This window comes from Bos mutus, chromosome 4 (assembly GCF_027580195.1).
Source record: "Bos mutus isolate GX-2022 chromosome 4, NWIPB_WYAK_1.1, whole genome shotgun sequence".
NCBI lineage: Eukaryota > Metazoa > Chordata > Mammalia > Artiodactyla > Bovidae > Bos > Bos mutus.
The window spans coordinates 12,182,080-12,208,724 of NC_091620.1; the positions used below are offsets into that span (position 1 = coordinate 12,182,080).

At 42.1% G+C, this 26,645-nt stretch overlaps 2 protein-coding genes across 2 annotated transcripts; both read left to right on the forward strand.

Annotated features, from left to right (window-relative positions):
- Nucleotides 1-15,400: 15,400 nt before the first annotated feature.
- LOC102276308 (taste receptor type 2 member 134-like) lies at nt 15,401-16,326 on the forward strand. Its single transcript, XM_014478434.2, is given in 2 exon segments — nt 15,401-15,929; nt 15,932-16,326. Coding segments are annotated over 2 exon segments (924 nt in total).
- Nucleotides 16,327-25,327: 9,001 nt separating this feature from the next.
- TAS2R60 (taste 2 receptor member 60) lies at nt 25,328-26,290 on the forward strand. The gene has a single exon (XM_005886730.1). The coding sequence runs from the start codon at nt 25,328-25,330 to the stop codon at nt 26,288-26,290; it is 963 nt and encodes a 320-aa protein (XP_005886792.1).
- The last annotated feature ends 355 nt before the right edge of the window (nt 26,291-26,645 follow it).

The window sequence follows — 26,645 nt, forward strand, 5'->3', positions numbered from 1 at the left end:
TTGCAAGGAATTAGACACGACTGAGCAACTGAACAATAACAACAACACATCCATACATGACAACTGGAAAAACCATAGCTTCAGCTATACAGAATTTTGTCGACAAAGTGATATCTCTTCTTTATAACACATTGTCTAATTTTGTCATACCTTTCCTTCCAAGGAGCAGTCGTCTTTTGATTTCATGGCTGCAATCACCGTCTGCAGTGACTTTGGAACCCAAGAAAAGCAAATCTGTCATTGCTTCCACTTTTTCCCCTTCTATTTGCCATGAAGTGGTGGGACCAGATGCCGTGATCTTAGTTCTTTGAATGTTGAGTTTCAAGCCAGCCTTTTCACTCTCTTTTACCGTCATCAAGACTCTTTAGCTCCTCTTCACTCTCTGCCATTAGAGTGGTAATTCTCTTAACTGTTGCAGAGTATTCCATAATATATCATATTAAGGATACTCTGAACCAATGCTCCCTTTTTATAAAAATATTGGAGAATACCTCCGTATTGTCCTGAAATGAAATTCATAAGTAATATGTTATATAATATATGATTAAAAAGCAATATAATGTTCTAACTGTAATAAAAGGATACAAAGAAAAACAATGTATAATAAATTAACATCTACTTTGATATACAAATGACTTTGGCACACTGAAGCAGATGACATCATCAAGTAGACAGATGCTGTACCTCTTTATAGACTCAAGTGAGTGCTACAGTCCCGAGTGCAGACAGATTTGGGTGTGATTTGATGCTAAATTAAATACCCTGGATGACATTGCCAATGACTTCATGATTTTTCTGAGATGATGAACAACTCATGGTAAAGATTCAAGCTAAACAAAGTTCCAGTGTGTCTCAGTTTATTTGGTGGTTCCATTCTTAGAAATCATCTATTAAAATTGTGCAAAAATTGATTTGTGTTTATATGTAGTGGAGTTAAGTTTTTGGCTCAGATGTTTTTCACCAACAAGGCTGTGACAGGACACCCAGAATCCATGATGGATGGGGAAAATTCTTCATTGCGTGAGATATGTTGTGGCCCCCAACCAATGCGTACCAATAGTAACCCCAAAGATCATGACAGTCAACGCCTGCATAAATTTCCTAAACATCTCCAGTCATTTAATGGAGACATTTATGTTTTTATTTTTTCCTCTATGTTTTTGCTATTATAAACAAAGTAGTAAAGAGAATCCTTATATTTTCAGTCTTGTGCACATGTCAGAACAGTTTTTCCCAGAAAGATAAATCCCCAAGTCACTTCAACTGAGGTTCAAGTTGACACATGATTTTCCCCATCCATCAAGGATTCTGGGTGTCCTGTCATAGCCTTGTTGGTGAAAAACATCTGAGCCAAAAACTTAACTCCACTACATATAAACACAAATCAATTTTTGCACAATTTTAGTGTATGATGATTTCTAAGAATGGAACCACCAAATAAACTGAGACACATTGGAACTTCGTTTAGCTTGAACAACCCTCACAGGTTGGCTGGGGTGTGAAGTGTGACTTCTCTGCAGGATGGCTCTTTCCGTTCCACTTTTTCTTCTTCCCAGGGAACCCCCAGCCTGGGTCAGAGCTGATTCTTGTTCACTGGGAAAATGCAGAACCATGGCTTCCCCTCCATCTCCGGAAAGACAGCCCTCCTCTGGATCAGCTGCTCTTACCTGTCCTTCTTTTTTTTTTTTTTAAATGACTTTATATATTGATTTTTGGCTGTGGTAGGTCGTTGCTGTGTGCAGGCTTTCTCTAATTGTGGCAAGAGGGGTGCTCTTCGTCACAGCGTGCAGCCTTCTCATTGCCGTGGCTTCTCTCGCTGCAGAGCATAGGCTCTTGGGCGCATGGAATTCAGCAGTTGCAGCACTCAGGCTCGGTAGTCGTGGCTCTCAGGCTTAGTTGCTCCTGGGCACGCGGGATCTTCCCAGACCAGGGCTCAAACCCGTGTACTCCGCATTGGCAGGTCAATTCCCATCTACTGTAGCACCAGGGAAGTCCTCTTTCCTGTCCTTCTAACAAAGGCAGCACCTTCATGATTTCCAGGAGTTTGCCCCACTCTCCCCACTTATCAGATTCAGAATATGAGCAGAATTTGTTATTATCAGGTTGATTTTTGGATTAATGAGGTATCTTCCTTGTGCATATATTGGTGCTGATGAGTCACTGTAAGGCGTTTCTTGGAGAGAGGGTGAAGTTGGACATTTTCTCAGAGAGACTGGTGGAAAAGAAAGAGGTCTAAAGTTCTCCCACGGTGACTGGGAAAGAGAGAGAAGAGTCAGGAACAGGGACTCTCAGACTGGCAGAGAACTTTGAGGAGAGTTTGTCCGAGTCTTTGATGCCCATTCCACGAGAGAGACCCCTTAGGAAGCCTCGGATGAAGCAGGGGCTGCTGAATGTTCTGAGGGAAAGCAGCAGTTTCAGAACCTTACAAAGAAGATCGTGCAAGATTTGAGATTTGTTCTTTAGTAAGAAGCATAAAAGGCTTTTCATTTATTTATTTATTTTTTTAATGAAGAAAGGCATTGCAACAGGAAAGTTGTGAAAACAGGTTTCCCTTCAGAAAAGGACAACAGTAGAAAACTTGAGTTTGCATTTTGTTTCTTCTGTTTTGTCTTCATCCTCATTTGTGGGTTGTGCTTGTTTTCCTAAATAACTAACATGCAGGCCTCAGCAATGGACAAAATATTTTTATGTATATTGCCTGGTCCAAAATTCACAAACTTGCTGGGTATTTATTATTAAATTGTACACGCTGAGGTTGAAAGCGAGGAGGAGATTTAATCCAATGTTGCATGTTGAGAGAATGACAGAAGTAAAATCAAGCCCAGCTCTTCTGAAACTTAATTATGTGCCCTTTACAAGAAACTGGCTCTATGTTAATTTAACTCGTAGAATGTTAAGATGAGCATTTATTTTCATAACTTTCTTTGGAATGTCATGATAGTTTATTAGATTCTCTCTAATGTTTGCCTGCTTGGGCATATTTATTCATTGCCACCTGTTGGTAAATAAATATTATGGGGAAGAGGAGAAACAGGGAGATGACAAAGCACTTGTTAGTTACTCCAAACAGCAATCTTGGTTCAGAAATTTGAAATTCAGTCACTGAAAAGTGGCAAGTAGATAGAGCTGATTTATTCTGGCCCCACTGGGCAATGGAAAATACTGTCAAGCAATATGGCTTTCTGATTTTCCATCCAGGGTAAAGGCAGAGTTATAGGAGCGTCATAATATTTTCCTGAGCGGGGGAAAAAAACAAAACCAACAAAGGCATAGACAGTGTATCTAATAATAAAGAGCAAAATCTGGAGCACACATGGCAACCTTAAATAAGATTAAATGAGAAAATGCTGTATGCAGACGTGCTTAGCTTAATGCCAGCCACAAATTAGGTTTTCAATGAATGTTGGTTCACTCTGAGGTTATATTGCTTTCCTAGAACTCCCTACTTAATAATCTGTGATTTAGAAAAATATTTCTCTCTCTCTCTTTTTTTTTTTTTTTGGCCTCACAGCTTCCAGAATCTCAGTTCTGAAACCTCGCCCTTGGCAGTGAAAGCAGAGTCCTAACTACTGGAACACTAAGGAATTCCCTCTCCTCTTACTTTTATTACTGGTCTGATGGGGAAAAACTATCTAATCCAGTAAGCTACCTGCCTGGGAGGCCAGTGCCCGTTCCCTACTGGCTCCACACTCACCCAGTCTTCCTACCACCGTTCTGCAATCCTTCCCTACCTTCCCACCCAGGTAGAAGCTATCACGGCTGCCAGCTGAAATCCCTTGTTTTCCTTCATTTCTGTAGATGCAGACAAAGTGATGGGAATTTTCTGTGGGGATTGTCAGGAGGAGCTGGAAAACTGGGAATGCCTTTTATCTTCCAGTTTTATTGAGATATAATTTGTGCACAACACTGTATTAATATTTGTTTAAGGTATACAGCATAATGTTTTGACATACAAACCTCATGAAGTGGTTATCACATTAAGTTTAGTGACCATCCATCATCTCATATAGATACAAAATTAAAGAAATAGAGAATTTTTTTTCCTTGTGGTGAGAACTCTTAGGATTTACTCTGTTAACTTTCATGTATAACATACTGCAGTGTTAATTATGTTTATTATGTTGTACTTTATATCCCTAGCATTTGTTTAGCTTATCACTGGAAGTCTGTACCTTTCAACCATTTCCGGTAACTACGTCTGATCTCTTCTTCTATGAGTTTGTTTTTGAAGTGTAATTGACTTACAACACTAGGTTAGTTCCTGGTACATAACATAATGATTCAATATTTCTATACATTTCAAAATGATCACCATGGTAAGTCTAGCTACCATGTGTTGCTATACAAAGATATTATATAATTATTGACTATGTTCCCCACACTGCACATTTCATAGTTGTGATTCATTTATTTTGTAATTGGGAGTTTGTACCTATTAGCCTCCCTCATCTATTTCCTGATCCCCACCAACAATCCCATGCTTGTCCTCTGTACTTGTGACTTTTGTTTCCACTTTGTTATGTTTGTTTGTTTTGGTTTTTTACATTCTATACACAAGTGAAATTGTACAATATTTGTCTTTCTCTGAGTTAGTTCACTTAGCATAATACTGTCGAGGCCCATCCGCGTTGTTGCAAATGGCAGCATTCTTTTTTATTTTTGGCTGCACGGGGTCTTTGCTGTGGTGCTTGAACTTTCTCTAGTTGTGGCAAGGTGGGGCTAGTCTTCATGTGGTATTTGGGCTTCTCACTGCGGTGGCTTGTCTTGTAGACCATGGGCTCTAGAGCTCACAGGCTTAGCTGCCCCATGGCATGTGGAATCTTCCCAAACCAGGGATTGAACCCGTGTCCCCTGCATTGACAGATGGATTCTTAACCACCGAACTACCAGGGAAGTCTGCAACATTTTTTTAAATGACTGAATAATATTCCACTAGATATATCACATTTTCTTTATCTGTTCATCCTTTGATGGGCACTTTGGTTGCTTCCATATCTTGGCTATGTTTTTAAAAAAAAACTCTTTCTCTTCTCCATTGAATCTAAGAGGAAATATGTGAGCTTCCATATCATGTGGGAACACATTGGAAGAACACAGTGTGTTCTTGCCTCTTTATTTTATCCCCAGATTCCCACTAATGGTGGTATATAGGTCAGCACATTTTGGCCTCATCTCAAGAAGTTTTGAACAGTCTCTGCCACCAATACTCCCTTCACCCTACACCTCCAGGAAGTTGAATGGTGCTGAATGGTGGAGGTGGGGGTGTTCAAGGAGACGAGGAGGCACAAGATGGAAGGGGATTGGAAAGAAAAAAATCAGGAGAAAAATCACCATTTGAAAAATGGAAATCTTAGATTATGGTTTTTTTGAAGCAAAATGATTAAGCCATTTTAGAAACATGACTCATATTGACTTCTACCCTTTCTGCCTCCAAAAGATTATGAAAAACATATACTTGGAAGATTTTAATAAAATTATGAGTAATATTAGATCATTTTAATTCCTGTTTATGGGGGACAGCAGTCCAATACTTAATTGCAAGAGGAAAATAAATCCGTGCTTCTAAGAGGCACTGCCATTTACAAAAACCAAGGAAGAGTCACTGGCTCTTTTAGTTTATAGCCTTCTACTTATTGCCTTTTCTCACTTTTCCTTAAAATTTCATCAAAATAGTGTGTCTCATTTAAAGAGCCAGATTTCTACCAATTTGTTTTAAAAGTAGCGGTTCTTGCTCCCATCTTCTTCCATTCCCCCTTTCCCAAGGCAACTACTTTCACACGTGTGCGTATATGTGTTTATGTGTGTGTTTCTGTCCTTGTCTCTAAACTAAATGTTTGCATTGCTACTTTTGATTTTTCAGTCTTAGGCATTCATTCCACTATGGAATGCCTTCTTTCCTTCATTTCCATGGCAGACCCTTTCATCCCACTTTTCAATATAATTTGTGATGTTGGCTAGATTGGTTTTCAGTGTTTGAAATATTATGACTGTGACATGATAAGAAATACACATTTGGTCCCTGCCAGCAGTTCCTGACACAGGATTCCTAAACCCTGTACAAGGTTCCTAAACCTTGTAATTTCCTGAGCATCTTTTGTTCTCATATATGGTCTTTGATTCCAATTCCTGACAAAGGAGTTTCTAAGATCCTTTGGCATCTCTGGGATGATAAGAGTGACTCTCTATGCTAATGAAAATGACCGGTGCACCAGCTTCAGGATGGGAATGGTCACCAGAAAGACCCAGGCTTGATTAGAAGACTGGAATTTTCAGCTCCATCTCCAACCTCAGGGAGGGGAGAGGGGCTGAAGATTGAGTTAAACACCAGTGGTCAAAGATTTAATCCATCTTACCCATATAAAGGGATTCTCAGGTGACACAAGGGTAAAGAATCCATCTGCCAATGCAGGAGATGCAAGAGACGAGGGTTTGATCCCTGAGTCGGGAAGATCCTGTGGAGAAGGAAATAGCAACCCATTCCAGTGTTCTTGCCTGGAAAATTCCATGGGCAGAGGAGCCTGGTGGGCTATAGTCCATGGGGTTGCAAAGAGTCAGATATGACTGAGCACACACGAACCTACATAACAGAACCTCCTGTGTGCTGGAACAACGGGTAACTACACTCAGAAGCTGTCTGCATCCCTTCTTGTTAAGAAGAAATAGGTCCCGAATTGTGTTAAGGCCCTATATCAGCAAACCAAGACTTAAATACCTAACCTAACCACAGTTAAAACCTCTCCCAGAAACTTAACCTCTAACCAGTCAACCTGGAATCATCTGGTCAACAATAATGAGATATTCCACTGGATGGGCCCCTTGTGTTTCCCTTAGGAGGGCAACTTTGCCTGAAACAATGCATTCTTTCTGTTAATAATTTTCCTTTTTTCCTCCTCCTCTCCACTTTTAGAAACCTTTACTTTTCTATTGCTGGGTGGAACTTTTTTCTACTGCTGGAATAGATGGCATGCTGCCCGATTCATTTTTCAATAAAAAATTCAATTTTTTGAGTTTTTTTCAAAAAACATGTATTCAATTAGATCTTAAATTTTACTCTGACAATTTTTTTTTTAACAGTCCTGTGTAGCTTTTCATCTAGCTGTTCATCTGAATCCTTTATAATGAACCCATAAATGTAAGTTAACTGTTCCCTTAAGTTCTGTGAGCTGTTAAAGCAAATTTCTTGATGGCTCAGCTGTATAGAATACACCTGCAGTGCAGGAGTCTTGGGTTCAATCCCTAGGTCGGGAAGATCCCCTGGAGGATGAAATGGCAACCTACTCCAGTATTCTTGCTGGGAAAATTCCACGAACAGAGGAGCCTAGTGGGCTACAGTCCATGGGGTTACAAAGAGATGGACACGATTGAGTGACTGAGCATACATTAAACCTAAAGTGGTGGTGTGGGAGCCCCTAATTTATAGCTGGTTGGTCAGAAGTACAGATGACAAGTGAGGAGCAGTCTTGTGGGACTAAACTCTTAACCTGTGGGTCTGCACTGGCTTGGAGTAGTCCCTGTCAGAATTCAACTGTAAAATCAGATGATGACTGGAGACTGGAAAACTGGTTGGTGTGAGACCCTCTCTCACCACCCCACCGCCTCAATTTGATGTCAGAAGTGTGGTGAGTGGAGAAACATGTTTTCTTTCCATGTTTATGTAAATGTTATTCATGATGGAACCATGTAGTTTTAGCAATATTTTTTCCTCTGGCTTTCTGTTCAGCTAGTAATTGCCTTGTTTTGTTTGCTTTTGCTCTCAAACTCTTTGTCAGTGGTTTAAATCTTTCTCAATATTTTTGGGTTCATCAGATATTGCAATATTTTATTTGTCTGAGAAAGTCTCTCCTGGAGCCTCACGTCCTGCTTCTAAATGGACATGTCCGCATGCCTGGTGTGCCTCCATTCATTTTGAGATCCGTCTTCATTCATCCTAGTGACCCCTTTACGTCTCTCTTATTTCAGATCTTGCATTGTCTGTACCCCATGTCTTCTTTTACCATAGAGTGCTCACTCACTTTGGAAGAGTAGTTCCCAGAGAAAGTTGATTTTGAGACTTGGCTTGTCAGAAGAGTCTTTATTTCGCTCTTGCACTTGAATATCCAGATAGAGAGCCTAGGTTAGAGACAATTCTTACATTGCTTTCTATCTTAAAAAATTACTTTCAAGAAGACTAAAATCACTCAATTTCTAATATTCTGGATTTGGTGTTCTCCTCCCTCTTAAAGTGTGTAGGATCTTCTTAATATTCTGAAATTTTATCATGATGTGCTAGATACTTGGTGGATCCTTTAATATGAAGATCCATATGCTTTAGTTCTGGGAATTTCTCTTCACTTATTTTGTTGATGGTCTTCTGCCCTCCATTTATTATTTCTCTCTCTCTCTCTCTTTTTTAGAATTCCTATTACTTGGGCATTGGATATTGTGGACTGGTGTTCTTTTGTTTTTCAGCTACATATTTTTTTGGCTGTACTTCCTGAGATACTTCATAGATTTTATTTTCCAACTCTTCTGAGTTTTAAATTTCAGATGTGCTTTTAATTAAAAAGAGCTCTATTTTTGAAAAATTTGAGTGTTTCTTTTAAACAACATTGCATTATTTTATATGATTTTGTCATTTTCTCTTAATTCTCTGGGAATATTGATATTGGTGAGTGGAGGAAGGGTTATCTTACTTTGCTTTTTTCTCCAAGTAGCTGTTTTATTTCTTTGTTTTAGTTTTATCTTCCATCTTTTCCCAGATGTCCCAAACTCCTCATTGTCTGTTCTGTTGAATAAGGGATGGAAAGGTTGGTTGGGAACCAAGCTCATGATTGGGACTTGCTGATTTTCACTGTAAAGTGAGTAGTATTTGTCTACCAAATTTTCCACCTTTTGATATATCTTTGCCTCATATGTATTTGGTATACACCCAGCTCAGAGATCCTGTTTCACTCTCTCCAGAAAATACACCTCCAGTGTTTTCCTGGGATAGGCAGGAGTGGTTGCCCAATTACACCAAAAGGAAGAAGTGATCTCAGAATTTGAACCAAATTTTTTTTGATCAGAATAAAAAAAAAATTGATTTTTTTTGCTAATTTTTGCCATTTTTCTTTGATGGTTCCTGGTGCTAACAATCCTGAGTAAAAGATTATTTCTTGACTTTTCCTTCTGCCTACACAGAGTTCAGTTTCCTCAGCTCTGCTCTATTTTACCACTCTTCCATCGACACTCTTTCCGGCCTCTCAAATGTTTGTGCTGTCATTATGAGTTGGTGCCTTGAAAATAATTTTTTAACAGTTCTCCTGTAGTCAATTTAGAAGAGTTTTGGAAGGGAGTGAAAGATGATGTGTTGACTCCATCTGTCTTTTTCCTTTCAGTAACTTTTGATCTAGAACTGTAGTTTCAAATTTGTTTTTTTTTCAGTGGAGTTCTGTCTCCAAAATAAGAAACTGTGCCTCTACTTTCTCACTTCTCCTTTCCCCTTTCACTGCTATTTGGAGCCCATGGGAAGCATGGCTTGTAAACCACAGATTAGAAGTTGTTGAACATGATTTCTCTCTCCAGTAGACATTTGAGTGAAGTTTATGGCAGTATGAAAGGAGCATTGATTTATTCCTTAAGAGATTAGTTGTATTGATTCCAATTTGCTCAAATGGCAGAAGACAGAAAGAAATATTCAAAAAATTTTGACTTGGAATAAAATTGGACTCTGCACCTCCTTGTGGGCTAAACTCATCATCATAAAAACAACTTTAAAATGTTATTTTTATTTGACAGGAAACTGTGTCAGTTCAGTTCAGTTGCTCAGTTGTGCCCGACTCTTTGCGACCCCATAAATCATAGCACACCAGGCCTCCCTGTCCATCACCAACTCCCAGAGTTCACTCAGACTCAGCCCATCGAATCAGTGATGCCATCCAGCCATCTCATCCTCTGTCGTCCCCTTCTCCTCCTGCCCCCAATCCTTCCCAGCATCAGAGTCTTTTCCAATGAGTCAACTCTTCTCATGAGATGGCCAAAGTACTGGAGTTTCAGCTTTAGCATCATTCCTTCCAAAGAAATCCCAGGGCTGATCTCCTTCAGAATGGACTGGTTGGATCTCCTTGCAGTCCAAGGGACTCTCAAGGGTCTTCTCCAACACCACAGTTTAAAAGCATCAATTCTTCGGCACTCAGCCTTCTTCGCAGTCCAACTCTCACATCCATACATGACCACAGGAAAAACCATAGCCTTGACTAGATGGACCTTTGTTGGCAAAGTAATGTCTCTGCTTTTTAATATGCTATCTAGGTTGGTCATAACTTTCCTTCCAAGGAGTAAGCATCTTTTAATTTCATGGCTGCAGTCACCATCTGCAGTGATTTTGGAGCCCCAAAAAATAAAGCCTGACACTGTTTCCCCATCTATTTCCCATGAAGTGATGGGACCGGATGCCATGATCTTCGTTTTCTGAATGTTGAGCTTTAAGCCAACTTTTTCACTCTCCTCTTTCACTTTCATCAAGAGGCTTTTGAGTTCCTCTTCACTTTCTGCCATAAGGGTGGTGTCATCTGCATATCTGAGGTTGTTGATATTTCTCCCGGCAATCTTGATTCCAGCTTGTGCTTCTTCCAGTCCAGAGTTTCTCATGATATACTCTGCATATAAGTTAAATAAGCAGGGTGACAATATACAGCCTTGACATACTCCTTTTCCTATTTGGAACCAGTCTGTTGTTCCATGTCCAGTTCTAACTGTTGCTTCCTGACCTGCATGCAAATTTCTCAAGAGGCAGATCAGGTGGTCTGGTATTCCCATCTCTTTCAGAATTTTCCACAGTTTATTGTGATCCACACAGTCAAAGGCTTTGGCATAGTCAATAAAGCAGAAATAGATGTTTTTCTGGAACTCTCTTGCTTTTTCCATGATCCAGCAGATGTTGACAATTTGATCTCTGGTTCCTCTGCCTTTTCTAAAACCAGCTTGAACATCTGGAAGTTCACGGTTCACATATTGCTGAAGCCTGGCTTGGAGAATTTTGAGCATTACTTTGCTAGCATGTGAGATGAGTGCAATTGTGCAGTAGTTTTAGCATTCTTTGGCATTGCCTTTCTTTGGGATTGGAATGAAAACTAACCTTTTCCAGTCCTGTGGCTACTGCTGAGTTTTCCAAATTTGCTGGCATATTGAGTGCAGCACTGTATAATTTATCTAAATATTAAACAATGTTTAACTTGCTTATGAATGTGAAAGAGAAAGTCACTTAGCTGTGTCTGACTCTTTGCAACCCCATGGACTACATAGTCCATGGAATTCTCCAGTCCAGAATACTGAAGTGGGTAGCCTTTCCTTTTTCCAGGGGATCTTTCCAATCTAGGGATTGAACCCAGGTCTCCTGCATGGGAGGCAATTCTTTACCAGCTGAGCCCAAGGGAAGGGCAAGAATACTGGAGTGAGTAGCCTATCCCTTCTCCAGTGGACTTTCCTGACCCAGGAATTGAACCGGGGTCTCCTGCATTGCAGGTGGATTCTTTACCAACTGAACTATCAAGGAAGCCCAATTTGCTTATACCTTTTGTTAATTGAGGATGTTGGAAATTCCCAAATTACATTCAGAGAGCTAAAATGCTGTTTCATACTGGATTGCTATCAGATCCAATGTTTTATCCCAAATTATTTCCCTAAATAGAAGAGTAAAAGGAAGGCTATAGGGTCAGAAAATTAGAGCTTATTGTGTATGAACAGCATTAAAACTGTGCATGATTTAGCCTCATATTTATGTGCAGTCTCATTAGCATTGCTATTTCCTTCCTTTTCCACCCTTCTGTGGCATAGACCATCAATTACCTGATGAAACTATGGAAGAATATGGGAGTTTTTGTGCACTGAGTCATTCAAAGGCCCAGTGGGGACAGGACACCAAGATATAAAAACTTGCCAAATAAAATGTGTATTTTCCCATGTCTCTAAGATGACTCAATGACTATTTGAATGTAATAAGAAAAAATAAATAAGCTAATTAACAGAAACCACAAAAATTCCTTTATAAGTGTAGACCACCAAAATGAAAGAAGTGCAAATAGATCTTTTCAGAATCACCCATTTGGAATCTGAACTTCCAATGTTACTGGTTTGACACTAGCATCATTTCACAGAAGACTCAGGCATCATCTTAAAAAAAATATTGACAACTGTGCTACAAGAAAGGATTTTTAAGTTTCATTTGCAAGCATGAGACACTTTTAGAAGGGAGAAACATGACCAAAACTTGTGAGAAGCACTTGGTATTTTGATTACTTTTGTGTAATGGAAGGGTTCTCAAAAGACAACTTCAAGTGTTGCTCTACTTGTGGCCTCTTTTGGAGGCAGGCCATGAATGGGATGCTGGTTCAAAATTATTCATGACCTAGTGACAGACAGGGAAGCCTGGCGTGCTGCAGTCCATGGGGTCGTAAAGAGTCGGACACAACTGAGTTCCTGAGCAACAACAGCAACCTACAAGTTGAGAGTTTTGCTTAATTAGGTGGGAGTTTTTAGGACTTCAAGCGTGGGAAGCAGGATCTCAAGTACCCTGAGAGAACCGCTATGAGGAAAGGGGTAGGGGCAGGATATATAGGAGTTTTGCAACAAAGTGCAGGTAGTTTGAACATTGAAAGGTTATTGTTAAAGAAAATAAAATATCTCAAGCTAAGGAATTTAATGCTTTTCTATACATGGGAAGATGCAAGAGTCTGGGCTCACTGAAATCATTCCTTTGATTTGCACCTCAGCCATCTGGGGCCGGTATCCTGTTTTTCATATCCTAAGTTTCCTCAGGACTCCTTGTAGGGAGTGGCTGCAGCCTGATCACTGCTAGATGGCAGGTATTCTCTTCCTTCCTGAGTTTCTCAGGGCTCGCCTGCTCGTGATCGATTGGTGGCTGTAATCGTTGATGACAGTGACATCCTTTGGTCACTGATGTGATTGGCAATATTCCATTTATTGGGGACATGGGACATGTCTCTAAGACATGTCTGGTGGAGCACTGAGAGATGGATGAGTAGGAACCTGCAGAATGGTATCCTTTCAACCTTTTTATAGAAGAGTATTGAAATGGGAGAAAACATTCACTTTATGTAGAGTCTTTAATGTAGAAAAGGAGAAGTCTTGGGAAAGACTGTTTTTGACAAAGCATAAGCTATGATGACTGCGCAAGTCACATGAAGGTTGCCTGTGAACGAAAGCACAGAGCACTTTGTTACATGTGACTGCAACAGGGTGTGTGTGCCATGGCCTCAACTTGCTTTTGATGACATCATGAAGCTGGCCTTTCACCAAAGGACTCAGAGAAGAGCCAAAATGTTGTGAAACATGCAGAAGCCACTCATTGCTGCTGTCTTTGAGAAAAACCGCAAAGAACTAAATCAAGTCACTGAAGTTGTGCTGCAAAACCATTGATCAGATTGGATGATCTACTCTTTGATTATCTTCTGAGAAAAATGAAGAAGCTCTTCAAGCAAGTGCCATAATCTCTACCCCGCCAAGTCTCCACTATAAATAGTTAACCATGGTTTTATTCACTTTAAATCTTTTACACATAGACCACTCCCCTGTGGAATCTTGAGTGAGACTGTGTGAAGTGGGAAGCACGGCTATTAGCTGTGAGTTGTCTCGGGGCGGGGCAGGGAGGGGCGGAAGGACCCTGACTCCAGAATCTTCCCTGCTTCTCCACCTATACCTCTGCTTTCCTGTACCCTCCTCTCTGTTGTCGTTTTGCCCCTTTTTGCTTGTCTGTTTTTCACGTGCATAGGCATTCTTGCCTTTTACAATCCACTTTAGCTGGAAACCCACTTTATCTTTTTTAATGGTTACCTGACCCTGGGTTAGCTGATCTGAACCAATGTCCCTTTGTGTGGCTGGCAGTGGCAAAATGTGACATGTGTGAAGTCACTTTATAAATGGCAAGGTGATGTTCTAACAAGTTGGTTGTTATTATCTTCAGCATTGTTATCGCGTGTACAGATAGCCATGTACAGATAGCTGTCTTTCCCTGAGGGCTCATTCTGAGCATTGTTCTCAGCTCCCCTGACCATCCTGCCAGCTCTTGCTCCCCTGGCTCCTACTGTGATGTCCACTCTGGATCTCATCTCCCTGTTGACCTCCTCTGTCTTTCCCTTTTTCTCATTATGATGTATCTGCTGCTGTAAGTCACTTCAGTCATGGCCGACTCTGTGTGACCCCATAGACGGCAGCCCGCCAGGCTCCCCCGTCCCTGGGATTCTCCAGGCAAGAACACTGGAGTGGGTTGCCATTTCCTTCTCCAGTGCAGGAAACTGAAAAGTGAAAGTGAAGTCGCTCAGTTGTGTCCAACCCTCAGCGACCCCATGGACTGCAGCCTTCCAGGCTCCTCTGTCCATGGGATTTTCCAGGCAAGAATGCTGGAGTGGGGTGCCACTGCCTTCATATGATGTATCTACTCCCTCGCATATCCTCAGAGGCTTCTTAGGAAATGATTGATTTTGGTTTTCCAAACACATTGATGCTAAAGTGTTAATGGCTAACAGATTTGATGTTAACACATCAGAGAAACTCAGGTTTTGAGTTGAGACTCCTTGAACTCCAATGTGGAGCCTGCCAGTGAAATTTTAGGCTGCAAGAGCAGTCACTGGAGGGGAGATGGAGCCTCTTCTTAGTGTTCCACGACTTGTGCGTATAGACGGGTCTTGGAAGGGTCACAGAAGTTTTGTGGTTATGGGAAGGAAACAAGCATAAGGACATCTTTTAAGGAAATGTTAGGAAAGAAGTAGTATGCTGCTGCTACTGCTAAGTACTTCAGTCGTGTCAGACTCTGTGCGACCTCATAGATGGCAGCCCACCAGGCTCCGCTATCCCTGAGATTCTCCAGGCAAGAACACTGGAGTGGGTTGCCAGTTCCTCTCCAATGCATGAAAGTGAAAAGTGAAAGTGAAGTCGCTCAGTCGTGAACGACTCTTCACGACCCCATGGACTACAGCCTACCAGGCTCCTCCATCCATGGGATTCTCCAGGCAAGAGTACTGGAGTGGGGTGCTATTTCTCCAAAGAAATAGTATAGTGAGAACTAAAGCACAAAATATGAATATTCTCAATCACCCTTGGAGCCTCTATTCTGTTACCATTTCCCTACATCTGGCTGTGATACCAAACAGGCAAATACAGGTTATACAGACAGGCTGTCATTGAGCTAGGAGTGATTTGCATGCCAATCTTTTCAAATCCTGGAGGACGAATGAGAGTGTGATGGGTGTATGGGAGGAGGGGGCGGTGGGGTGATGATGTTTGCTGGTAACTCTGCTTTTGCCTGAATCCAAGGAGAGAGCCTCTGAATTTGGTCTCAACAGAGTGGCTTGGCCAGAGAGACTGTGCTTTCCTGTGGATGTACCTGGAGTAGAAGTTGAGTCTGAGCAGAGCCTACCTGGAGAAGATGCCCCCCTCGCCCATGTTGATATTCAAGGTCATCTTTTTCCTGGAGTCATTGGTTGCTGTGCTGCAGAATGCCTTCATAGTTACTGTGTTGAGCGGGGAGTGGGTGTGAAGCCGGATGCTGCCCGCTGGTGACATGATTGTGACCTGCCTGGCTGCCTCCTGGTTCTGTCTGCATGGGATGGCCCTCCTGAACAACATCATGGCCTCTTCTGGCTTTTGTTCCAAAATCGACTATTTCAGCATCCCCTGGGATTTCATCAACTGCCTCAGTTTCTGGCTGACTGCCTGGTTTGCTGTCTTCTACTGCGCGAAGATCTCCCTCTTCTCTCATCCCCTCTTCTTCTGGATAAAGTGGAGGATTTCTCGGTCGGTTCCCCAGCTGGTGCTGGGCTCCTTGATCTTATCTGGTCTGTCCGTCATCTCAGCTGCTGGGAATACAATTCTTGCCCAGATGACGGCTGCCCAGATTTCCCATGGAAACGACACCCTGGCTGGTAGAATACATGCTACCTATTTGCACTTTTTCTACCTCATGTAATTCTCATGTGGTTGGTTCCATTCCTCCTGTTCCTGGTGTCCACCCTCTCGCTCATGTTCTCACTGCGCCGGCACCTCTGGCAGATGCAGGACCACAGACCCAGCCCACGTGATCCCAGTACCTGGGCTCATACCATGGCCCTGACGTCACTTGCCTTCTTCCTCATCTTCTACACCTTGTACTTCCTGTCCCTGGTTATCATTATGTACATCCCAGCCCTCCGGGAACACTGGCACTGGGCCTGTAAGGTGGTGACCTACACGGGCATCTGTCTGCACTCCAGCATCTTGGTGCACAGCAGCCCCAAGATGAGAAAGGGCCTGAAGAAGAGGCTTTGGCGAGCCCTGGACAAGGACCAGTTTGTCTCCAGTTATCAGTATCAATAGCTACTATCACCGAACAAGCCCTGAGTGGCAAGAATGCACAAGGTTTGGGCGCTGTCTTTCACGCTTTTTCATTTCCCTCTTTCTTCCCCACTCTTTCTACGTCCCATTAATTCTTTTTCCATCCCTCTTTGTTTCTACCATCTCTTCCACTGCTCCTAGTTTCTTGTCTGGGTCCCCAACCACCTTGGACTAGGATGGTGGCCTCATTTCCACACAGGCCTCTCTCACTCTCTACACAAGGAACCCTAATAATATTCTCCAGTCCGTACTGTCTTTACAGAGAACTGTGATGGTGGTCACTTGTTCTGTGGTCAACTTAAAGGGTTTTTTTGTTTTGTTGTTGTTTTGAATGGTGGCTTCCCTGGTGGCTCAGACAGTAAAGCGTCTGCCTGCAATGCGGGAGACCTGGGTTCGATCCTTGGATCAGGAAGATCCCCTGGAGAAGGAAATGGCAACCCACTCTAGTACTCTTGCCTGGAAAATTCCACGGATGGAAGAGCCTGGTGGGCTGTAGTCCATGGGGTTGCAAAGAGTCAAACATGACTGAGCGATTTCACTTTCGCTTGAATGGTGACATAGGTTGTCCCACACTCATCAACTGCCCTCTGTATCCCTTCTCTGCTCTCAGGGCTCAGTGTCTCTACTGCAGCCTAGGAAGCTTCTTTCTGTCTCCCCACAGGCTCTTCCCTGCAGCCTGTGGCCCATCTGGAGTTCCTTCTTTCCTTTCTCTGTCATTCTTTGCCATTCTTTTCTTTTGTACCCTGCTTAAGATCGGTCCCACTCAAGGAACTTTTTTGAACCGCGAAGTCTGAGGGCATATATGAGTTTTGTGCCACTATAGGTCTTGCCTGTGATCCTGTGTGTTTGCTGTATGTTGAATTAAAGCAAATTGTCTGATGTGGCACAGCTTTTAGGTCTTGGCCAATAGAAGATAGAAGAGGAAAACAAAGGGAATTTGCTATAGTTCTTAATTTTGAGAATCTTACTCTTCCTGTCCACTCACCCAGGATGTTGGCCCTGGATGCTGATGTCTAGGATGGTAGTCTATAAATTACATTGTTTGCATATCAGAGTGTGTGCAAAATGATCCACCAGATGGAGAAAGGAAAATGTGACAACTTCAATATATTTTTACTCTCATCTTTTTAATTGCAATTTTAATATGTATTTTATGATGTATTAGTACATAACATATGAGCAGAGTATTACAAGCATATAAGTAAAATAAATAAATATGCATATGGTGGAATTCATGTTCATAGTTGTTTTCAACTGATGGAGTTTCCTATAAAAAAGTTTGGAGATCAAGGGACAAGAAAAGATTGGGAAAAGCACCCCACGTGGTTAATAGATTTATATGTCCAAGCTAATCAAAACAGGAATAATAACAGAACAGAAATCATTGCATTTATGGTAAGTTGTCCAACAATCATGAGAAACTGAGGCCTGAAGACATTATAATACTTGCTAGGGGCTGAAATACGGCAAGAGGAGAGAGAGAGAGGAGCTAGCAGAGATGAGTTAAGAGGGTGAGGAGTTTTCACTTACAAGAAGATTAAGGCTTTAAAAGAGAAGATCCCTAAATTGCAGGAGAGAAGCTTAAAGGGTTTCCCAGAGAAAGGGTGAAGTCGGACACAGGAAACTGGGAAGCTGGGACTATCATCAAGAAATCTTTTCCTTTTTTTAAAAAGCAGCAACATGAGTGAGCTGGGAAAGCAATAGCAAATTGCAAGGACTGAACTTTGGAACTTAAGCCACAGAGGGCTGAGTGGAGGCAGCAAAGACAGAAGCATCAGCAATGTCACCTGGAACACTGGCTTTCCCTTGGTCAGAGCTCCAGAACTTAAATATCTTGTGTAGGAAGGGGATGGTCGTGTGACTCCCATCTGAAGCATTTTTACAGTCTTTTGAGTTATGCCAGGTCTACTGGGCTCATCTCAGGACTTCTTAATTGGTTGATGTTCTCATCCTCCTTTTCCTAGGCTATAGCTCCTAAGAGCCCATAAACAGTTGGTGGCTCCATCTTGACCAAAGACACAGGCTAATATCTCATCCTCACTTTCAAGACCTTCTGGGATCTCTTCCCAGTCTATCTTTGCAGCCTGATATGCCACCATTTCCTTATGGAAATCCTCTGCTGTAGCCAAACTTATCCCTGTGCTAGACATTCTCACACTTCCACCTCCTTTACTGATGTCATCGCTCTGTGCTTTCAACATACAAGGCTCGTCTTTGCTCTTCCACGATAAAGGGGCTGTGGCTGCTACTGAATCCCTCTCAGAATTCTTGGGATGGAAATAGGATGACACGTACATTTAGAACTGCAGGTGTCTTCCTTTTTTGTCCTGAGAGACAGAACCGAGCTGTTTCCCACTCAGGGAATCTACTCAGGATTCCTACCTCTACCACCCTCATGATCATACATATAAAGACTGCCTGTTAGAATTTCAACGTTCTCAGACTTGACTTCTACCGGATAAGAAAGTCTGAATATGAGAAAGCAAAGTGTAACAAACAGAAAGCACAAACAACAAAAGAATCACCATAAAACACAACTGTATATTAAACTACAAATGATTATTCCCCTTTTGGATTAACTTAACCCTCACTTAGTGTATATGTATATGTATATACGCCTAGTAAATGTTTGTGGTTTATGATAAGCCTATGAAAACACTTTCAGGGCAGATACTTATTAATAGCTCATTGTTACAGCCTAGCACCTTTCACAGGGTCATTACAATATATTGGAGATGCTTACTAATTGTTGTTAGTTGAATTGAAGAATAACAGTGCATCTTTCTCAGTATATGAGCCATCAAAGATGTAGGAGGCAGATGGGAAAATATATGAATTTTCCATATTGAGAGGTTTGTGGCTGGTCAGACTCCAGAGCTATAAGCTCAAAGTTTGCTTTATTGCTCCATGTTTCATTGGAAACAGCCGAATGCCACCCAGATGAATGTGGGTGGCAAGGGAGAGAGCAGTTGGGAACTCTATCCCATGCAGTTTTGCATCTTCTCAGAAAGGCAGAGTGTATGAGTTACCTAAGTTCACCTCGGCTTTCTCCAGGAAGTCAGTGTTCACTGCAGCAAGGCTTCTGTGTTTGAAGAACAATTTCACCTGGACCTTTGTCCCAGGTGAACTGGGAACCGGAAAGAGATGCTACTGATCTGCATTCTATTCTCTCTTGGTGGGGTTCTGTGCTTGGAACTGGTAGGATATGGTGCTGGTCAGGAGGTGAGTATACTATCAAATACCCCCTCTCTCTCCTGTTACTTGATCGTGAGCCTTCACCATTGCTGTGTTTGACCCAGAAGAATTTCTACTTGCCTTACTTCCTGTGACATATTAACCTGCTTACACTCACCTGAGTACGTAAGCACTCACCTGATTGCTTTTTTTTTTTTATTCTTTGGATGTCATTCCTATTGAAAATGTGGCTTTTGCTTACTCCACCTATCTCTAATTAAAGTAGATGTCCAATATTTGGTGGCTTGGACCTCTGTTGCACCCCTGATGCTTTCCTGAATTCTTCTAGGACTACTTGTCCCACCACAGGATGGAGGTCATTATAATAACAATGTCATCATCACCTTACTTATTTCTTATGAATGTGTAGAGGTTTATAGTTTACATATACACATCTTTATATATGCATATAATATATTCACGTTTATTTGTGATCCATATTTTACAGGTGAAGAAATAAGGGTTCAGAGAGATTAAATGACTAGTCCAAAGATCCATAGATGGTAACTGTTCAGTTCAGTTCAGTTCAGTCGCTAAGTCATGTCCCACTCTTTGCGACTCCATGGACTGCAGCATGCCAGGCTTCCCTGTCCATCAACAACTCCCAGAGCTTGCTCAAACCCTCTTCCATTGAGTCGGTGATGCCATCCAATCATCTTACCCTCTGTCGTCCCCTTCACCTCCTGCCTTCAGTCTTTCCCAGCCTCAGGGTCTTTTCCAAGGAGTCAGTTCTTTGCATCAGGTGGCCAAAGTGTTGGAGTTTCAGCTTCAGCATTAGTCATTCCAATGAATATTCAGGACTGATTTCCTTTAGGATGGACTGGTTGGATCTCCTTGCAGTCCAAGGGACTCTCAAGAATCTTCTCCAACACCACAGTTCAAAAGCATCAGTTCTTTGGTGCTCAGCTTTCTTTATGGTCCAACTCTCACATCAATACATGACTACTGGAAAAACCATAGCTTTGACTAGTCGGACCTTTGTTGGCAAAGTTATGTCTCTGCTTTTCTATATGCTGTCTAGGTTGGTCATAGCTTTTCCAAGGAGCAAGCGTCTTTTAATTTCTTGGCTGCAGTCACCATCTGCAGTGATTTTGGAGCCCAAGAAAATAAAATCTGTTACTATTTCCATTGTTTCCCCATCTATTTGGCATGAAGTGATAGGACCAGATGCGATGATCTTAGTTTTCTGAATGTTGAGTTTTAAGACAGCTTTTTCACTCTCCTCTTTCACTTTCATCAAGAGGTTCTGTATGCGAGACAGCAAAAGAGACACAGATGTATAGAACACTCTTTTGGACTCTGTGGGAGAGGGTGGGATGATTTGGGAGAATGGCATTGAAACATGTATAATATCATATATGAAACAAATCGCCAGTCCAGGTTCAATGCAGGATACAGGATGCCTGGGGCTGGTGCACTGGGATTACCCAGAGGCATGGTACGGGGAGGGAGGTGGGAGGGGGTTTCAGAATGGGGGACACGTGTACACCTGTGGCGGACTCATGTTGATGTATGGCAAAACCAATACAATATTGTAAGTAATTAACCTCCAATTAAAATAAATAAATTTATATTATAAAATAAAATTTAAAAAGTTAAAGTTAAAAATTAAAAAAAAAAGTAGAAGTTAAAAGTCTTTAGTTCTTTTTTGCTTTCTGCCACAAGGGTGGTGTCATCTGCATATTTGAGGTTACAAGATTTCCAGCAATCTTGATTCCAGCTTGTGCCTCATCCAGCCCAGCATTTCTCATGATATACTCTGCATATAAATTAAATAAGCAGGGTGACAATATACAGGCTTGATGTACTCCCAATTTGGAACCAGTCTGTTGTTCCATGTCTGGTTCTAACTGTTGATTCTTGACCTGTGTACAGATTTCTCAGGAGACAGGTCAGGTGTCTGGTATGCTCATATCTTTAAGAATTTCCCACAGTTTGTTGTGATCCACACAGTCAAAGGCTTTGGCATAGTCAATAAAGCAGAAGTAGGTGTTTTTCTGGAACTCTCTTGCTTTTTTGATGATCCAGTGGATGTTGGCAATTTGATCTCTGGTTCCTCTGCCTTTTCTAAATCCAGCTTGAACATCTGGAAGTTCACGGTTCATGTACTGTTGAGGCCTGGTTTGGAGAATTTTGAGCATTACTTTGCTAGCATGTGAGATGAGTGCAATTGTAGGGTAGTTTGCGTATTCTTTGGCATTGCCTTCCTTTGGAATTGGAATGAAAGCTGACCTTTTCCAGTCCTGTGGCCACTGCTGAGTTTTCCAAATTTGGTGGCATATTGAGTTCAGCACTTTCACAACATCATCTTTTAGGATTTGAAATAGCTCAACTGGAATTCCATCATCTCCACTAGGTTTGTTTGTAGTGATGCCTCCTAAGGCCTACTTGACTTCGCATTCCAGGATGTCTGGCTCTAGGTGAGTGATCACCCCATTGTGATTATCTGGGTCATGAAGATATTTTTTTATAGTTCTTCTGTGTATTCTTGCCACCTCTTCTTAATATCTTCTGCATCTCTTTAGGTCTATACCATTTCTGTCCTTTATTGTGCCCATCTTTGCATGAAATGTTCCCTTGGTATCTCTAATTTTCTTGAAGAGATCTCTAGTCTTTCCCATTATATTGTTTTCCTCTATTTCTTTGCATTGATCACTGAGGAAGGCTTTCTTATGTCTCCTTGCTACTCTTTGGAATTCTGCATTCAGATGGGTATATCTTTACTTTTCTCCTTTGCCTTTAGCTTCTCTTCTTTTCACAGCTATTTATAAGGGCTTTTCAGACAGCCATTTTGCCTTCTTGCGTTTCTTTTGTTTGAGGATGGTCTTGATCACTGTCTCTTGTACAATGTCACGAACCTCTGTCCATAGTTCTTCAGGCACTCTATCTATCAGATCTAATCCCTTAAATCTATTTCTCACTTCCACTGTATAATCGTAAGGGATTTGATTTAGGTCGTACCTGAATGGTCTAGTGATTTCCCCTACTTTTTTCAATTTAAGTCTGAATTTGGCAATAAGGAGTTCATGATCTGAGCCACAGTTAGCTCCTGGTCTCATTTTTGCTGACTGTGTAGAGCTTCTTGATCTTTGGCTGCAAAGAATATAATCAATCTGATTCAGTATTGACCATCTGGTGATGTCCATGTATAGAGTCTTCTCTTGTGTTGTTGGAAGAAGGTGTTTGCTATGACCAGTGCATTCTCTTGGCAAAACTCTCTTAGCCTTTGCCCTGCTTCATTTTGTACTCCAAGGCCAAATTTGCCTGTTACTCCAGGTATCTACTGGCTTCCTACTTTTGCATTCTAGTCCTCTTTGATGAAAAGGACATCTTTTTGGGGTATTAATTCTAGAAGGTCTTGTAGATTTTCATAGAACTGTTCAACTTCAGCTTCTTCAGCATTACTGGTTGGGGCATAGACTTGGATTACTATGATAATGAGTGATTTGCCTTGGAAATGAACAGAGCTCATTCTCTCATTTTTGAGATTGCACCCAAGTACTGCATTTTGGACTCTTGTTGACTCTAATGGCTACTCCATCTCTTGTAAGGGATTCTTGCCCACAGTAGTAGATATAATGGTCATCTGAATTTAATTCTCCCATTCAAGTCCATTTTAGTTCACTGATTCCTAAAATGTTGATGTTCACTCTTGCCATCTCCTGTTTGACCACTTTCAATTTGCCTTGATTCATGGACCTAGCATTCCATGTTCCTATGCAATATTGCTCTTTATAACATCAGACTTTACTTCCATCACCAGTCACATCCACATCTGGGTGCTGTTTTTGCTTTGGCTTTGTCTCTTCATTCTTCTTGGAGTTACTTCTCCACTCTTCTGCAGTGGCACAGTGGCCTGTCGCAGGGGCAGGGCTCTGGGTGAAGCAGACCTGAGACACATAGCCTGTGGCATAAGCCTCTTGGAGGAGGTCACCATTAACCTCACCATAGAGCCACCGAGCAGATGACTCACAAACTGCAGAACAATTACACCAAATAGTGACTGTGACAAGACTCAAAACTTGGTCTTCTGACTTCATCTGGGGAGGAAGAAGATAGGAGTATAAGATGTCCTGCTAACTATGCAAGGATTTCTGGTCATGGAATCAGCTTGGGTCTTGGTCTTTCCTCCATTTAACTGTGACTTTAGGAGAGAGTTTTAATCTATAACTTGAGGCTTCATTTATTTCATCATTAAATTATTTAAGTCTTCTTTTACTCTGAAAACTGAGATTCTAGTCTTAGAATCTAGTCTTATCCTGTGCATTACAAAAGATGATGCTTTTCACATCTTACAGATGAAGAAACTGAGGCACAGAGCAACCTACTGACATAGCCAGTAACTCACAGTGATGGATGTCTCTATGACTAACACCTGCCTTGATCCTAGCCCAGGGTTCTTCTTACCATAGCACGTTGGTGTTATAGCTGTCATAGAGGGTTTCCTACATGAAATGCCCTTTGAAAATGAAAGTCAAGTCTCTCAGTCATGTCTGATTCTTTGTGACCTTATTGACTGTAGCCCGCCAGGCTCCTCCATTCATGGGATTTTCCAGGCAAGAATACTGGAGTGGACTGCCATTTCCTTCTCCAGGGGATCTTCCCAACTCAGGGATTGAACTCGGGTCTCCCACTTTGCAGTCAGACTCTACCGTCTGAGCCACCAGGAAATCCCTAAAGTGAAAGTTGTTCAGTCATGTCCAACTCTTTGCGACTCCATGGACTATACAGTCCATGGAATTCTCCAGGCCAGAATGCTGAAGTGGGTTACCTTTCCCTTCTCCAGGGGATCTTCCCAACCCAGGGATTGAACCCAGGTCTCCTGCATTGCAAGAGAATTCTTTACCAGCTGAGCCACAGGGAAGCCCAGAAATGCCCTTTGAAGGTCACTAATAAAATATGGTTAAAAAATTCACTTGCATGTGCCTTGTGTGCTCAGTCATGTCCGACTCTTTGTGACCCCATGGACTGTAACCCGCAGGTCTCCTCTGTCCATGAAATTTTTCAAGCAAGAACACTGGAATGGGTTGCCATTTTCTACCCCAGGGGATATTCCTGACCCAGGGATTGAACATGCATCTCTTGCATCTCCTGCATTGGCAGGCAGATTCTTCACCACTAGCAGCACCTAGGAAATCCTTTATTATGTATAATTGTCTCCTGTGTTCTATTTGATAATAATGGTCCCCACAAGTAATAGGATTTGAGTTAGCCTAAGTAGAAGTGTTGCTCAGTTTTATGCCTGTCAAAGGAGTTTTCTAAAGTCACCTGCTTCATAGGGTCATTGTGAGACTAAGCACAACAAAGATCACTTAGAACAGTGCCCAGAACACACCAACCAACCACAGATGTGAGCTCCGACTGTCAGGTGGGGGTGTGCTCACCAGATTTCCTCATGGAGCGCCCAGCAGGTGTGTGGTCATGTCTTAGGTGTCAGCTTAGAGAGGTGTAAGTTTCCATTTGAGGGATGCTAAATGCAAGGACCTGATATAGTATCCATGCCAGTGTTTACACGGGCAGAAAGCAGGCAGAGGAAGGACAGGCAAATTCATGGACAGGCAGGGAGACTTCTGAAACTGAGCCTTAATGATATTTGCATCTATTCTGAGAAGAAAATACCTCTTCACCCTCCTCAGATAGCCCACATCCTCGACTTTATCCTCTGTACTGGGGCAGCTGGAAGGGCCAATATTATCCAGGACCTTCCAGAACCGCCCTACAGGAAGAGACCTTGAAGTCTGCAGGAGAGATGAGCGGAGGGGACATGGTTCCTGGACCTCAGTTGGTTGATAAGACAGCCCTTGTCTGCATTATTATTTTATTCCTTTTGTTCCTGGTGGCATTGGTAGGTAATGGCTTAATCATCATGGCACTGGGCAGCGAGTGGCTGCTGCAGAGAACGTTGTTGCCTTGCGATAAGTTATTGGTCAGCCTGGGGGCCTCTCGCTTCTGTCTGCAATGGGTGGTGATTAGTAAGAACATTTACATTTTCCTGAATCCCACGGCCTTCCCATACAACCCCGTGTTCCAGCTCCTGGCCGTTCAGTGGGACTTCTGGAACTCTGCAACACTGTGGTTCTCCACCTGGCTCAGTGTCTTCTACTGTGTGAAAATTGCCACCTTCACCCACCCCGTCTTCCTCTGGCTAAAGCGGAATGTATCTGGGTTGGTTCCTTGGATGCTACTCAGCTCTCTGGGGTTCTCTACCTTTACCACCGTTCTATTTTTCATAGGCAACCATAGAATGTATCAGAACTATTTAAAGAAGGGTCTGCAACCTTGGAATGTCACTAGGAATGCTGTGAGAACATATGAGAGGTTCTGCCTCTTCCCTTTGAGAATTGTTACCTGGACCGTCCCTACTGTTATCTTTATTGTGGGCACAGTTTTGCTCATTACATCTCTGGGAAGACACACCAAGAAGGTCTTCTTCTCTATCTCAGGCTTTCACAGTTCCAGCGCCCAGGCACACATCAAGGCTCTCTTGGCTTTTATCTCCTTTGCTATCTTCTTCACTTCCTCTTTTCTGTCACTGGTTCTCACTGCCTCAGGTATGTTTCCTTTTGGGGAATTCCGGTTCTGGATATGGCAGACTGTGATTTATCTGGGTACAGCAATCCACCCCCTTATTCTTCTCTTGAGTAACCGCAGGCTGAGAGCTCTGCTAGGGAGGGGAGGGAGGGGCTGCTCCTCAGCACATGGGGCATCTTGAATTGTAATTGATGAAAAGCCTCAGATTCTACTGCAGGAGGCCTTCTTGGATGGAATGGGATGTTGCTTCTTTAAATTTCTTTGCCACATTTAATCACATTTAATTCTCTTTCCTTCTTTGCTGTGTTTCAATATTAGAAGAATAACTTCAGTGAAATAGGATTAAAGATGAAATAGAAGGTACTGAAGTAGTGGCCCAGCACCACTGACTTGCATCAATACTAGCAAGGCTGTAGCTGATATAGTTAATGTTCCCTGTGGGACCTGATGTGGCCAAAGAAGCAGGAAACTTGTATTTCCCTGTGACTAAACTCTTGGTGTTTAAAATTATCCTCCTGGAAACTGAATGCAAGGAT

Coding starts and splice junctions, on each gene's coding strand:
- TAS2R60 (XM_005886730.1), top strand. CDS start 25,328: ATGAGCGGAGGGGACATGGTTCCTGGACCTCAGTTGGTTGATAAGACA.